Here is a 15,571-nt window from a genome sequence, read left to right on the forward strand (position 1 = left end):
TTTTCCAAGAGGCACAATAACATTTATGGAAAAAGAAAAAAATAACCATATAATAAAGATAAATATCTATCTCCAAAGTTAATGTAAGGACAAATTCCTAAAATTAGTACAACGTAAGACATAGTGCAGGCTTTGGAAGTGTTTTTGAACAGAAAATGTAGTGCTTGAATTACAGCGGGACATAGAGAAGTGGTTTTATCACCACATTTTTTTTACTGTCAAAATTCACAAACACTTTGAAACATCAGTTAAAAAACACTCTACATCAAAAACAAATGCAGAGCAAACTGCAGAAAAGAAAATATCAAGTAAGACTCAAACAAAATTGACCGTAGCTAGTTTAGCTGGGGAAAAAAGCAAATGTCTCCATGGGAAACTCTTAGAGGCTTCAAAACCAGCAGCAGATGCTTTCAACTGAAGGCTTCCAGTTTAGTCAGCTTGTAGTGAAACATTCACAGTCCTGTTCCTTACATTCCTGGGACTCCAAAAAGTTCTCCCATTTCAAAATATTCCCCTTCGAAATGTCAGGGCTCCACCTTCAGTTCTCACCAGTGTGCACATATTCCTCTGCTGCTTTTGAGACAGTGTTCAGATACTGCCAGCTCAAGGCAGCTAAAATCATAATGCAGGAAAAATAGAGGGGTGAATAATGGGTCCGGGAGACCAGGGTACCACTGGGTAAGCTCATGGATTGGACAGTGTTGACAATCTGTTGAGTTTTGGCAGAGGAAGGGTCTGTGCTTGGGACCTTCTGGTAGATCTAGTGAGACAGAGAGAAATCATTTAAGATACCATAGCTAAATAAAGATAATAGCAATCACAGATAAAATAAAATAATAAGTTAAACAAAATATTAATTTCAGCAAGACCTCAAATACAGTTGTTACAACACATCACAGATTGATGGAATGATCCCATGTGGCTTTTCTACTAAAAACACATTTATGGATTACTTGACTCTGCCATCTCACAATCTAATTTGCAGTAAAATATTAAATTTGGGCTTTTTAGATCATCATTAGAGCCCCATTTTGTGTTTCCAAAGGATGAGCTTGGCATAGCTGTAATTTGGTTTAAGAGAAGAAAAGGAAATTGCACTACTAGATAAAGAACAGTTCTTAAACAAGCCTGTGCAACAGGGCTCTGTGAATTTGTGGTACTCTAGTTTTTTGCCAAGCTAGAGCTTTTGCTATGTTTCCATTAGACCTCTGTGAAATTCCCCTCTCTCCTCCTTACAAACAATTCCCATGAGAAACCAGTAACCCTTTTCCATTCCTTTCTTTTTTTTCTCTTCCTCTCATTAGCTAGTGAAAAATGTGAGAAGCCGCACCTGGAAGGAAAGGACAGACAGCATGGAGAGAATTCATGGGAGAGAGGACTTCATTATACCAGTTCAGTCCTTTTTGCTCGATGATTTTTCCAAATGCCATGTGCTCTCCATGTTGAAATATTACACATTTTAGTATTTCTTTTGAAGGAATTCGTAGCAACAAATATATAGAATAGCCCAACAGATAGAATAGCACAACAGATAGTCCTTGCTTAATGACTATTTGCAACACTATTCAAACATAATGGGGCTAAAGAAATAGTGGTTCTGAGCCATCCTCATACTTATGTTGATGACAGGGTTCTTGCAGTCACATAATCGCCATTTGCAACCTTTGCCAACTTACAAGCAAAGACAGTGAGGAAGCTGGCAGGTCATAATAATGGTGACCACATGACTCTTTAATGATCTGAAATGATTTGCTTAATGACGGCAACTGCAAATGTTCAAATTTCCACTTACAACCATGTTAAGTTATCTTCCCCTACCCTAGATTCAGTCTTAGCATCTCCTGGATATCAAAGCCAGATCATCCTAGACCAAATCCAACTTCCTAAGCTTTACATCATGCTGTGCAAAATTTGCTCTCCCTCTTTACAGAGTTTCAACGTGAAAAGGCAGATGCTGGTGACTTCCATACATCTGTACAGGAATTCATGCTAACACACGAACATTTTCCCACTAAAAGGCACTTACATCAGGAACTCAATCTCTAGGCTCTCCCAACTCACCTCTTCCATATATTGGTACATGATGGTTTTGACAGCCTGTATGTTAGTAGCATCCATCATCAATGTGACTGCTTGTCCCTTTCGAATCTTCACTACACCTTTGAAGATCTGTTGGTTGTTGTAGCAGGCTGCCAAGGTGGCTATAGCCATCACCTGGGCAGGAAAGAGGAGATAAAGGGCTTATGATCAAGATCAGCAGGTGTTCGTATAGTTGTGCACAACCAGGCTCCAAAGAAAAACACTGAGCTACTTTTAAAAAAATAATAATTGTTATTTATGAAGATTAATATGCTAATTAAAGGCTTTGAGTTTTATAAAATAGCCTACAAAGTCACATATGTGAGAAGGACAGCTATATAAATGTGATAAATATTTTTTCCCTTCTGTCCAGCTGTGTTCAATTGTTGGAGACTTCCTGGACAAGTCGCTGTAATTTTCTTGGTAAAGTTTTGCAGAAGTGGTTTGCCATTGCCTCCTTCCTATGGCTGAAGGAAAATGACTGGTCTAAGCTCCATCCAGCTGGCTTTATGCCTAAGGTGGGAGTAGAACTCAGTCTCCTGGTTCGTAGTCTGATGTTTTAACCATTACAACAAATTGGCTCTACACATATATACATATATATGTATACATACACACACACACACACACACACACACACACACACACACACACCAGCCATGGCCAAAGAACAATGAATGAATAATAAATAGCACAAATGTTCAACAACACTACCTACAGAAAGGAATGCTACGTTCCTGGACAGATTCCTTAGGGCAGGAATCATCATCAATTGCCTCAAGCAGAATGCACCTTCTTACAAGGTAACAAACCAGAAGCCCATAAAAGTCTTAGTGTTTAAGGTTGTTTTAATATCACTTCCTAAGTAAGGCAAAACCAAGAGTTTTTCAGCATGTTGTAAAAGTCTAGCCACTTTCTTAGCAAGTTACATGAACCAAGTGTTATATTATGCCATAAGTATATTTAGGCCTTAAAGTTTTTATAAACACAGCAACTATTTTTTAGTTAACTTAGGTTTATAAGGATAATCCCAGCAATAGTGAAAAGCAGAAAAGACTACACATGCCATACAAAAACACAATTTTTCCATTCTTTTTCCAGCATTTTTCCATCCTTTTTCATTTTTTGACTCAGGATAACAAATGAATAACCCAAGTTATTTGTCATACTGTTATGACAATGGGTACCCATCACATGATGAATCTCATGTTATCCAAGTCTATTTTAAAATAGCGTAATTAGACTTCTAATCTAGTGATGAATAACAACAAGCTCATTATCAACTGTATGCTTATACGAGTAAAATTGATTATTTACTGCCTTTTTCCAGGATATTTTCTAGCCTACAACCCTAACCTTTCTAGCAATCTCTCAACCAAAATATCTTAAGTTCAAAGCTTTTTAAGTTAGTCACCCAAGTTAGGCTTGATCTGAAATTCTAGGAGGCATTGTTGATTAGGGCTCATTCATTTAAAAATCAGATCAGTGCCCTTTTTTATTGATGATCCAAAAGATGGTTAAGACAGAGCTCTTCCAGAAGGTATTTAGCAATTAACTTTGCTATTACTCCTACTCCTAATTATTATTTTATTCATTCTGAATGTTTTAACTGAGTTTTTGAACAATGGTTGCTTTGTTAATTGTAAACTGCCAGGAATCTTTGATCGATTTGGCAGGATTTTAAATGTAGTAAGTAAACAAAAGTAAAAAGACAATTCAATTTACCTGTGGAATCGCACAGAAATTGAACACACTTTGATTCTTCAAGCGGGACAAATATGTCAAGACATCAGGAACATGATGTAGGGCGTTGGTAATGAGCTCATTCATACACTGGACGGCTTTGTCAATATTCTCTGGTTTAGCCAAATCTGACAGCTTCTTCACATATTTGCTCCAAACCTAGAAACACCAAGAGATCAAGGTTGTTGAGATCACTTTTCACAGCTGAGATTTGCTGGTTTATGGGTAGTTGCCATAAACTCTATTCATATAGCACTGTTGTAATTTAGATCAGTCACTAAACAAATAATCATAAGTCAAGGACCATCTAGATTAGAAGCCATTCTGGGAGGTATTAGGAGACCACTATGATCAATCATTGAGTTTTCACAAAATGGCTGCTAGAGCAGTTTCTGAAAAAGGTTTCTCTGACCTTCTGATTGTTGATCAGAATGTCAAAATAGCAGTCAGTATGCCCATCTCAAAAACTATAGTATATAAGCCTCTTAGCAGCCATAATTTAGTAACAAAACAGCAGTAATGATAGTCATAAAGAAAGACAGAGGATATTTCCATGCTGCAATTAGCAGTAGGGAAGCATTATCTCTGATTGCAAAAGACGTCATTCAACCTTACTCTATCAATCTTAGGGACAATTGATGTGAATCTTTGATGTGAATGAGACCACTTTATGTGTAGATATATGCAGCCTCAAATCCAAACGCTATCATTGGATAGGATCCCTGGGCAGAAAAAGTTGCAACCATATGCTACATCAATTAAACAGCATAAATCAGGATAGAATCTAGCAGGTTTGGCATGCTGTACACATTCATACCATTGAGTTAAGACCTCTTCCTGACATCTATCATACTTTTTTCTTTTACCTCTTTGGGCCAGAATTCTCTGCCCTCAAGTTGGTCCTCCAGATAGTCCCTAATGATGTTGGTTTTCTGCAGAAAGAGTCCCATGGAGTTAGCCAGTTCTACATCATGACCGACAACAGGATCTTCTAATTCTGAAGCAGAGAAGAGTCGAGAGAGGCCAATTCCCACCAGGCCAGCAACATAGTGGCAATACTGTAGATTGGAACATTCAGAGCTTTATTAAGATGCTTTTAAAAATCTAGTTCAGTCCATAAAAGCTGCAGCTGCCAAACTGTACAATTTCCTTCCTTGAATTATTTTTGCTAATGAAAGAAAGAAAAAAAACCCCAATGTAAACTTTGTTTACAATGTAAACTGCTAGGAACATTTGTACAGCCACTGTTACAAATGGGTTGTTTTGGAGTGAGTTTAAGAGCCAAAAGTTCAGCCTTTAAAACCCCAAAACCTTGCCAATACAATTCTCAGGGCTGTCCTTTTTAAGAGGTTGAGGTAATGATATGTCACTCAAAGTCTGCAACAGATCTTGGGTGATGAAAGTTCTTTATGCCAACCTTATGGTAATGAGTGAACTAAATCCATACTGAAGACCAACTCCAATTCCAAGACACCTAAACTGCAGGGATCATCTCTTTTGAGCTAAAGAAACATCCCCCAACATCTGTCTGAATACCACTTTTCCCTTGTTCTATAGAAGCTATTCACTTGTATTGTTTCTCCTTAAATATTTTGTTCCCATGCTCATGGACATTACATTTTAAAAGCCTCACTGAATAGAAGATTTTGATGGTCTCTGTATTGTAAACTTAATGGTTATAGCTAACATACAGGTTTGCTAGGATAATTTATACTCCCCTCCGAACTCACTCACCTTGTCCCACTCTTTGTTAGAATTCACCTTCTTTTCCAAAAACTCTGCCATACCAAGACCCATCTTGTGACAAATGTCAGTAATCACATCTTGATAGACTTTTGCCAAATTCCGGAACTCCAGGGAAATCTAAAGGCAGAGAAGAAATGGGATCATAGAAAATGATAATGTGTCTCTCCCTACCCCTACCCCCCCAAAAAACCTTTCTGAATTAATAAGGAGCTCAAAAATGCTAGCTAATTTTAGGTTCCATGCATATAAAGTTTAAAAATATTTCAGCAGTCCTTTAATCTTGAATTTACCACAATCAAATGTCATATATATTTGAGTAATACAGGAAATATACTTAGAAAAAAGATACTTGGACAAGTTATTTCTATCCAGGAGGACCAAAATCAATGCACTCAAGTTTAAAGCAGATCATACTACTTCCAAAGAAATAAGGGCAAAATGATTTTTCTTACTAATTAGTTCTGCAAACTTCATTAGGAAGGATACATAACTATTTGAAAGCTATTCCTTAATTCTTGCTACTTCCTTTCCTCTTGAGCGCAACATGCCTATAAAATGCTGTAATTGTTTAAAAAGAATTATTTTGGAGATTAAATCAGTGTCAGAGTTTAATTTACACAGATTACATTACAAAGCACGTTTTTGCCAGTGTGCCATGAAAGTAAGTTACTGGCAGCATCATGCTAAAAACCCATCCAGTGACTACAGATATTCAGGAAGCTCCTAAGTATAAACATGTACTTCAACTGTTGCCTCCTAGCAGTTGTTATTTAACGTTTACCTGGGACTGAGGCTAGCAATAACAATTGGACCAGGGGTGTCAAACTCAGGGTCCATGGGCCGGATGCATCACGTGCTGGCCACACCCATGCTCAGTTTACAAAAGGGGGGGGGTGCAATACGTCACTTGACAATGCAAGTTTAATACCCCTGCATTAGACTAAAACCTGTGCTACCCCAATTCTTCATAAATTTATCCTATTTACTTTTAAACCAATAACCCTACTACACCAATGGTACAAATATCCACCTAAATCCTGTGATGAAATATCTGCCTCTTGTAAATTCTTATGGATAATTCTTCTGCAGATTTTTAAAATGATTTGTTCAGGCATCATAGTAATAATAACACAAAATATGCAGACACGTTTTGGGGAAAACCTTAAGTTTAATTTGTATTGTGCCTTTCCAAAGCGCTAATGCATTTTGTTTTTTTCTACCAAAATTTTGCTTGAAATGAAAAGGAAGCACTTGTAATTTGCCATTTCTCAGCAGAATCCTACCAAAAAACTATCTGGGAAGCCACTTACTACAAATGATCAACTCTGAACCACGTTAATATGAAAATACATCTTTAATGCATGTGAACTCAAAGGAAAAACTTACTGAATCAAGATACTCAATTATGTATGTGAAGGGTCTGCACCAGTTCCTCACACATCTAATAGACTACCATGTAATGCAGATGTACATATAAAAGCAACTGTATGTAGTGCAGTTCTGATTTCAATTTTCAAGAAACGGCACCTCTAAAGTTCTAGGACAGGGAACTTTCACACTTCTAAACAGATGCTAATATATCTGATTTTACTAAAGTCAAGGGGGAAAGAGCCTTAGTGCAGGGATATTTTAACTGCATAAATGAATGAGAGGCACCACTCACCGTTGGAAAGTCTTCTAGTACTTGTCTGTCCTTCTCTCTGCTGTCCATAAATTTCCAGTCTGGCTGATATAAGTAGGAGTGAAAATTGTGTAACATGGGGACCTTAGCTTCAAGACTGATAGTCATGTCATCTTCTACAGTATCCAGAGCTCGGAGAACCAAATAGAAGATGCACACTGCATGGCTACAGAAAAAAAGGAAACAAATTGTTTGTGACTTAGATGCCAGAGGAAAGAGAAAAATAATTTGTCCTGTTCAACTTTAATCAGTATAAAACTCCCATATCTCACTAGCAGAACTTGTTAGCAGAAAAAAGCACAACATACTTGTATGGAATGAACAGCATCAGTTCACACTTAAGTCTGATGCACTTCAACACAACTGCATTGTTTAAAGGCATACATTGAGCATTTAACCTGAAGCAACGGAATAGTTTGTGATAGCTGAATCTTATTTTTCTAGGCATCCACAAAGGATTAATATGAAGCATATGTTCTTCCAAGTCAAAGTAGTAGGTATGAAAGAAAACAAAGGAAAAAATGTGCTAGGATTTGGCTGTGATCCAATTAACTGTTGACTTCAGCTAGCAAATCAGGGGATGTCCCAAAATTCTAAAATGCTTTTCTTATGTATAGGATTAAGAGATAATAAATTAATTTATTTCACAGCCTATGGTAATGGAAAAGCTTAAAGTCAATGGATAATAACTGCAGCCAGAGCTAACTTCAGTGGATGCATATAACTTATAACGTGTGCAGCAGCTGCCAAAAAAGCCAACACAGTTCTAGGCTACATAAACAGAGGGATAGAATCAAGATCAGTTGAAGTGTTAATACCACTTTATAATGCCTTGGTAAGGCCGCACTTGGAATACTGCATCCAGTTTTGGTCGCCACAATGTAAAAAAGATGTTGAGACTCTAGAAAGAGTGCAGAGAAGAGCAACAAAGATGATTAGGGGGCTGGAGGCCAAAACATATGAAGAACCGTTGCAGGAACTGGGTCTGTCTAGTTTAATGAAAAGAAGGACTAGGGGAGATATGATAGCACTGTTCCAATATCTCAGGGGTTGCCACAAAGAAGAGAGAGTCAAACTATTCTCCAAAGCACCTGAGGGTAGAACAAGAAGCAATGGGGTGGAAACTAATCAAGGAGAGAAGCAATATAGAACTAAGTAAAAATTTCTGACAGTTAGAGCAATTAATCAGTGGAACAACTTCCCTCCAGAAGTTGTAAATGCTCCAACACTGGAAGTTTTTAAGAGATTGGATAACCATTTGTCTGAAGTAGTATAGGGTTTCCTCCTTAAGCAGCGGGTTGGACTAGAATACCTTCAAGGTCCCTTCCAATTCTTGTTATTTTAATTCTAATTAAGTTTTTGACTTCTATCCTAAGCAAGAGCCCTAGTGTGTCCCCTTGAAGCTAAGCCAACCTCAGTCAGCTAAAACAAAGCTGGTACAAATCACAACAGTCTGATCTTGTAAAAAGAGTAATCAGCAGCCCTTCCCAATCAGTTAAAACTTTTCAGGTCGTTTTCAAACTTGCAACTGGTTTCGTTTTCCTCCTCCGCCTGGAATTACAAATGATGAAGAAGATCCCCAATATCAGGTTGGTGAATGCTGCCCAAAACTTCCTAAAGTCATCCCGTTATTCCCTTTTCCCAGCAAGGAAATATGAATCACAGACACAAACTCACCGCAACTCCCCGTCCAGAGCTTGGATGACGGCGGCGAAGCTCCGACTGGTTTGGTTCAAGTACTTGTAACACACCCGGAGGCTGTCGCTGAGCGAGTCCTGAAAAAGGAGCAGAGGGGGAGGGGCAGCCTGAGAGACCAGAAAGCGAGGCCGCGAGCGCTGCGGGAGACGAGGGGTGCCGCCGCAGGTCCGCAACCGGCCACCGCCAGTCAGACAAGCGCTCGACCCGCCGCCACTTGCACGCGGTGGAGAAAAGGCCAAGGTGCGCTTGAAAAGGGACGTAGCGGTTTTGGAGCTGCAGCTGGCCATGGAAAAGGCATACAAGGCGCACGGCTAGCGCCCCCCCCCCTCTATGCCCCTCGCAGGGCCCCTCGAGCCTGGGGGTTGCGGAGCATCGAAGTGGTTCCGGGGTTCCCCGAAGCGAGACACGCCCACCGTGCGCGCACACCCCCCTTCAGATTCGGAATGTTTTGTTTTCTTCTTCTAGGGCACAGGCCCCGCCCACCAGGCAGAGCGAAGGGGGAAGCGCCGAGAAGGATCTGCAAGGAGCAGGGCCGCCTTCCAGGCCGCAGGAGCAAATGCGGTAATCAGCACATGAAGAGGGGAGGCTCGAAGCGCGTTTTTATCCAGCCCTTCTTTCGGGGCAAATCAAAATCCCGCTAAATTCAAAGAGCCTCCGCGCCGGGGAAACAAACCTTACCTTCTGCAGAGTGCGCATCACATAATAGGCTAATTTAATACCGCAATGCTTTTTTTATTGAAATAATCCAACTAGCAAAGCTTTTTAAAAAAAAATAATAAATCGTGTTTATACTTATGTTATCTTATACATGCTTGACAAAATAAATAAAATAAAAATGGTTTGCAAACCACAATGCCAGCCCTTATAATGAATGCTGGAATTCCATGTCCTGCTAAACCATTAATATGCTTTGTTCACAATATTCGGTGAGGGGTGTGAAGCTAGTCATGATGGCTTTTATTTATTTATTTTAATTTGTCAACAAGTATAAGGAAACAAGTAGGAAAAACACAGGAAAAAATGACACACATAAATGGATAAAAATAAGCAAAACATAGCCATAAACACCTAAAAAGAATACCTATAAATAGGGACAGTAGGACAGGGACGGTGGGCACTCTGGTACGCTTATGCACTCCCCCTTAGAGACGTAATGTCCACAGTAGACAGCTTAAGGTAAAAGGTATGGGGGGTAGAGGAGCTAACAACAGGATCCGGTAGAGTGTTACACACATTTACTATTGCTGAAATCATTTTTCCTGGAATCAAGCTTAGAATGGATTACATTTAGGGTAGGGTAATTCCAGCCAAGAATTGAAACAAACCTATTTTAGCAGTGTTTGTGAACCATGCCATCCAAAATGGTAAATGACTGATTAGCAAGCCTTTGACAGAACTATAGTCCTTGGAAGAATTGTTTGCCAAAAATGAAAACTAGGGCATGTAGTTAAAACACTGCCTTGTGCAAGACAATGAGCTGTTTTCTGTTGAAACTGACAACAGAATAAAATGCAATGTGTTGAAATTAAAGGATATTGCCACTGACTTTGGGAGGAATTTTCAGAACACCTAACAGTTGAGTCATGGAATGGTCTACCTGAAGCAGTCTGTCCTCTCCCTTGATGGTAATTTTCAAATTGGGTGTGGATAGTCACCTAATGGCATAGCTCAGCAGATACCTATACTGAACAGATTGTACTAAAAGGGCCATTGCTCCTAACTCATGCATTCTAGGATTTTATGCTAGCATCCAAGCACCCACTGGGTCCCCTTATCCAAGTAGTGCTGTCCCAATGGGTTGCCGTAACAAAGCAAAGCAAAGCAAATCTATTTCCGAAGCATAATTAACCTTGACCTTCAGTAGCTTTGCTGTGATTAGGAAATGATACATTAAGCACTGATAACTCAAAAAAGTAGTAATAAGTACACTGTGTGAACATGGCTCTGAAGTGAAGATTCTACTGTTACCTTCCTACTTCCTTGGCCATTTTTTCTTAGCAGCAATATAATTGCTGAATCTGAAAACAAATATAAAATCATATTGTAGGTTGTATCCCTACAATACTGACAGAAGAGAATATTTATAGCTCAGGGTTGAACTTAGGTGTCTTTGGTGGTCTCTGAGGCTGTTTTCTTGCAGACGTTTCATTGCTAAAAAATGATAAATGCCATGGATGAATTGGACAAGAAGAATTAGATTCCATTTTCTTCTATGACTTATTCTTGCTTCTCTTTAGCTACTTTTTTAAAGCAAAAATAAAAATTACATTGGGAACCAAGTTTCAAATATCATGTAATTATTATGGAAGCACACACACACACACACACACACACACACACACAAAGGATAAAGTTGTCTAGTATTTGTTTCCCATAAAATATGTTTTGAAAGATACTGACAAGCAAATGAACTGTTGATAATTCAAGAATAGTAAAAGCTAGTCATATCACTTAATAAATAATGAATGCTATCAATATTTTATGACAAAATGTTCACATTTTATTTTCTTATTTATAAAAGTATAAACATATGACATTGTATATACCTTATTGCAGGTAATGATATGTTTATGTGTTCATTTCAGTGATTCTATTAAGAGAAATCATAATAGAATGTATCCTCTAAGCACACCTAAAATAACATTCCAAGTCAGAGTATTCATACTACATTTGAAAGCATTTTCATTATCTCATTTCCCCCCAGTATATCTAATGTTTATGGAGAGAGAATATGTATGTGTTTGTGTGTGTGTGTCTATGTGTGCATGCATATGTATATATGAGAGAGAGAGAGAGAGATTCTCCAGCTGCATATGAATATATATGAGAGAGAGATTCTCCAGCTGCCTTAACCATTAAAAAAAGAAAAACTCTTTGTTTTTGTACCTCAGCAGAAAACAAAATTAAAAAAAAACCAAAGGAAAAAACCAAAGGGTTTATTCAAAGGGATAAAATATGTAGTAAGAAGCCCCACTCACTTGGTCCATCTTAGGCATCACTGTCTTGTATCCACCCATTTTAAACTTCACCAGATTGTAGATCTCCTCTGGGTGACCCAGCCATCTCTTTAGCAGCTCCATTGACTTCTGCGTTGACCTGGCAAGGCAGGGATAGTAATGTTGCTGTTGAAGAAAGACTTGCAAGAGCAGATTCCTTCTCTCCTCCTGCCCTCCCCTTTTTCTAACTCGGCCACCTGTCTTTTGCTTTTCCAATAATTCCTGCCCCTCGCTCCTACTTCTAATTTCCGACTTCACGGTCCCCCCTTAATTTCCCCTCTCTCTTCATTTGGCTGCTCCTGTTTTTCTCCCCAACCCCCCCCCCCGCTAGAGGTTTCCAAAAACGAGGAAATTCCCTCCCCCTCCCTCCTCCACACGCCACCTGCAATTCTATTCCACTTCTCCGCCCGTGGGGACGCTTCAACCCAAAAGCATCGTCCGACCCACACCGGTTACGGTATGTTGCTTCTCTGCTCGCATTAGTCCCCTAGCAGCAACCAATCAGCAAGGCAGCGCCGCCGACTCGGTAGGTTGATAGGAAGCTCAGTAGCCGCGCGGTCCTCGCACCAGGAAGACGGCAGCCAATTACATCATTTCGGGCTGGTGTAACGATGCGTCGCTATCTCTTGGTTGGTCAATGCTCGGCCATAGACGGCCTAAAATGGTAGGATTGATTTAGAAGTCGCCGGGTTTCTTAAAGGAGCCGGACCGACGTTTTTCTTTGTGCAAGGAAGAAAAAGACGTCGTCCCACAAATCTGGTTTGGCTACTGCTGTAGTAATAGCAATTATTACTCAAAATAGTCAGATAAATCTCAAGGTTTTGCAGTCCAGATTTACATAGTACATGGAACGAGAATTTCCAGATATACAAGGGACCTTCAGTAGAGGCAGGATCCCAGAGTTCATATTGCAAACATCAAATAGAAAACCAAACAAATAAGGTCATGTCACAAAGGGTTTATTTTTTCCCTGTAACATTTTCTTGTGGAAAGACCTCAAAATGTCGAAGTATGGAGCCACCTCATCTGTCTGCTGAAGAATTTGTATAATGAGCAGAAAGTCGCAGAATGGAATCGGAGCAACTAAGTGGTTCAATATTAGGCTAAGATTGAATATATGCCATCAGGTCATTTTGGACTTCTAGCAACTGTCTAGATCAGGGGTAGTCAACCTTTTTATACCAACCGCCCACTTTTGTATCTCTGTTATAGTAAAATTTTCTAACAGCCCACTGGTTCCACAGTAATGGTGATTTATAAAGTAGGGAAGTAACTTTACAAAATTTATAAAGCAGACTTACAGCAAACCCCTACCGCCCACCATGGAAGCTGAAACACCCATTAGGGACCAGGTTTTGACTACCACTGGTCTAGATTTTTTTCTATGATGAAAGATTGATTGCCGCCCCTTCATTTATTTAACTTACAAGTGGAATATATAATGAGAAACATTAGACTAGAAGAGTGGAAATTACAATTAAAATTACTGGGGGAAATGGCAATCACCACAAATGTTCTGATGACACTTTGATGAAAGGAAAACTTAAGGAATAGATTACAACATTGTAAGTATGCTAAGGAAATGCAAAAACTGACTTTGTGCTCCATATTCAAATAATCCCTGTGTCTAAAGATAATGCTAATCCAATGCAAGTAGGTGAAAAAGTTAAAATACTATCAGACTTTTATGTTTCTGGATTTAGCTATTGGATGAATAATGAAAAAGATTCCCGGGAGTGAACTCTATTGAATTCAATGACAGAAATCTCACTAAGCCATTTGTTTTAATCAAGGCTTATTATTCATTATCAGTTACCATTAATTATTTATAAACATTCAATATTATGATTTAGTATAAAATAAACCCATCTACCTATCCATACCCTTATTTGTAAATTTGCTACTTGAGGCCCCAAACTTGGTTTCCTCCAGATCAGTTGGCCTATAATTTTCAAGCAAGCTTGGTGTTTGAGGATGGTAGTGTTAATGAAAACAATTGAAGGAATCCAGATTTTGCCAAATGGCTTTGTTTTGACACTCTTCCAATGACCAGAATGATGGACTTACCCTCACATACAAGCAGCCTCAGCCATTGATCCACTTTTTTAAAAAGTAGTTGAAATTTAATACACATTATCACTTGGATATTTACTATCTATTTATTTTACAAACATTGCTTAGAAGCTGTTTTTTTGCCATGGTTACAGTTTCTTATAGGTACTTGATTTCATTGTGTGAGCATTTATAAATGTAGAGAATTTGAGCTGCAGCAAATATATTTCAAAAACAAAACACTGAACAAATACTTTCATGATTTTTCATGAGCCATAATTTCTGTGTGCTTTTGCGCAAATGCTAATCCATTAACTGTTTTGATTAAACAATATGTGATATTTGGATTTATAAGAAATTTGTGGGAAGAGAATATGCTATGATTTTTACACGTTGGAAGAAATGACCTTCTGGGTTCAGCTCCAAGTGGGGGGAAAAGACACTGGAGACTGCTTGGAAAGATGGTTTAATGGTGGACAGGACCACATGGCTTGAGTCCTGAATAGAAAAGGGGGATCACATGTTTCAATGTTGGGTGAAGAAGAAGAGAAGGGCTGAGGAAGGGGTTTTCTGGGCTTTTTATACTCTGTTCAGCCCCACCTCTCTGTTTCCTGTTCCTGGGTAAGAAATGTATTCTGATTGGTTGTCAGATTCCCATGGGGACAGCAGGGGCAACTCTCTAAGCTATGTTTTGAATCCCAAGTTTGATTGAGTTCTCAAATGCCAAGTGGTGAGTTCTGTGAAAAGCTGATACTACCTTTTTATGTAAAGTACACTAGTTCAGGCTTTAATGGCTCATTGACAAAGGGGGGGGGGGGGGGCAGGAAGCTACTCTGTCTTTAAAACATGTTTCTCCCTTTTCACATCCAGGGAAATATATATTCTGCCTTTTCAATATTTCCTAGGATATCATTTTTCTGGGAGAGGGCTGGGTGATAACTTTCTATATTCACAACGGTTTTAAATTAATTTTGTATACTTTAAAAGACATTCCTTGCTCTGGGGGAGGTGCAAGATGTAGTAACGATACAACTTTTAAAGTTACTAGTTCTCACTACATAAAGTTATGACAGTTATTTCAAAGAAGCTTTGGCGGCTCTTTACCCACATTTTTATATTTTTAATAAATTTCAGTGATATAATCAGAGTCAATACTAAGGCTGATAGACATTTTTTACACTTCTTTTCTTACTTCTTTTAGTATTTGTCCCTTTAGGACCACAGAAGGATGAAAGCCAAAGTAGCCACAGAGAATCAAGATCACGTGAAGTGTTAATACCACTTTATAATGCTTTGGTAAGGCCACACTTGGAATACTGCATTCAGTTTTGGTCACCGTGATGTAGAAAAGATGTGGAGACTCTAGAAAGAGTGCAGAGAAGAGCAACAAATATGATTAGGGGACTGGAGGCTAAAACATATGAAGAACTGTTGCAGCAACTGGGTATGTCTAGTTTGATGAAAAGAAGGACTAGGTCTGACATGATAGCAGTGTTCCAATATCTCAGAGGCTGCCACAAAGCGGGAGTCAAGCTATTCTCCAAAGCACCTGAGGGTAGATCAAGAAGCAGTGGGT

General features: G+C 38.9%; 1 protein-coding gene across 2 annotated transcripts; it reads right to left on the minus strand.

The window, feature by feature from the left end:
- FDFT1 (farnesyl-diphosphate farnesyltransferase 1) lies at positions 1–12,422 on the minus strand. Of its 2 annotated transcripts, XM_032216759.1 has the most exons (9): positions 12,326–12,422; positions 11,926–12,043; positions 8,927–9,024; positions 7,232–7,415; positions 5,557–5,685; positions 4,689–4,880; positions 3,805–3,981; positions 2,062–2,214; positions 1–760 (listed from the first exon to the last, which is right to left on the minus strand). In XM_032216759.1, the coding sequence occupies exons 2-9, from the start codon at positions 12,025–12,027 to the stop codon at positions 539–541; spliced, it is 1,257 nt and encodes a 418-aa protein (XP_032072650.1). In that variant the 5' UTR covers positions 12,028–12,043; positions 12,326–12,422; the 3' UTR covers positions 1–538. The 2 variants fall into 2 exon arrangements, with proteins under 2 accessions (XP_032072650.1, XP_032072649.1); XM_032216758.1 differs by lacking the exons at positions 11,926–12,043; positions 12,326–12,422 and having other exon boundaries at positions 8,927–9,687.
- Positions 12,423–15,571: the final 3,149 nt, after the last annotated feature.

The sequence above is a fragment of the Thamnophis elegans genome, chromosome 4 (assembly GCF_009769535.1).
Source record: "Thamnophis elegans isolate rThaEle1 chromosome 4, rThaEle1.pri, whole genome shotgun sequence".
Classification (NCBI taxonomy): domain Eukaryota; kingdom Metazoa; phylum Chordata; class Lepidosauria; order Squamata; family Colubridae; genus Thamnophis; species Thamnophis elegans.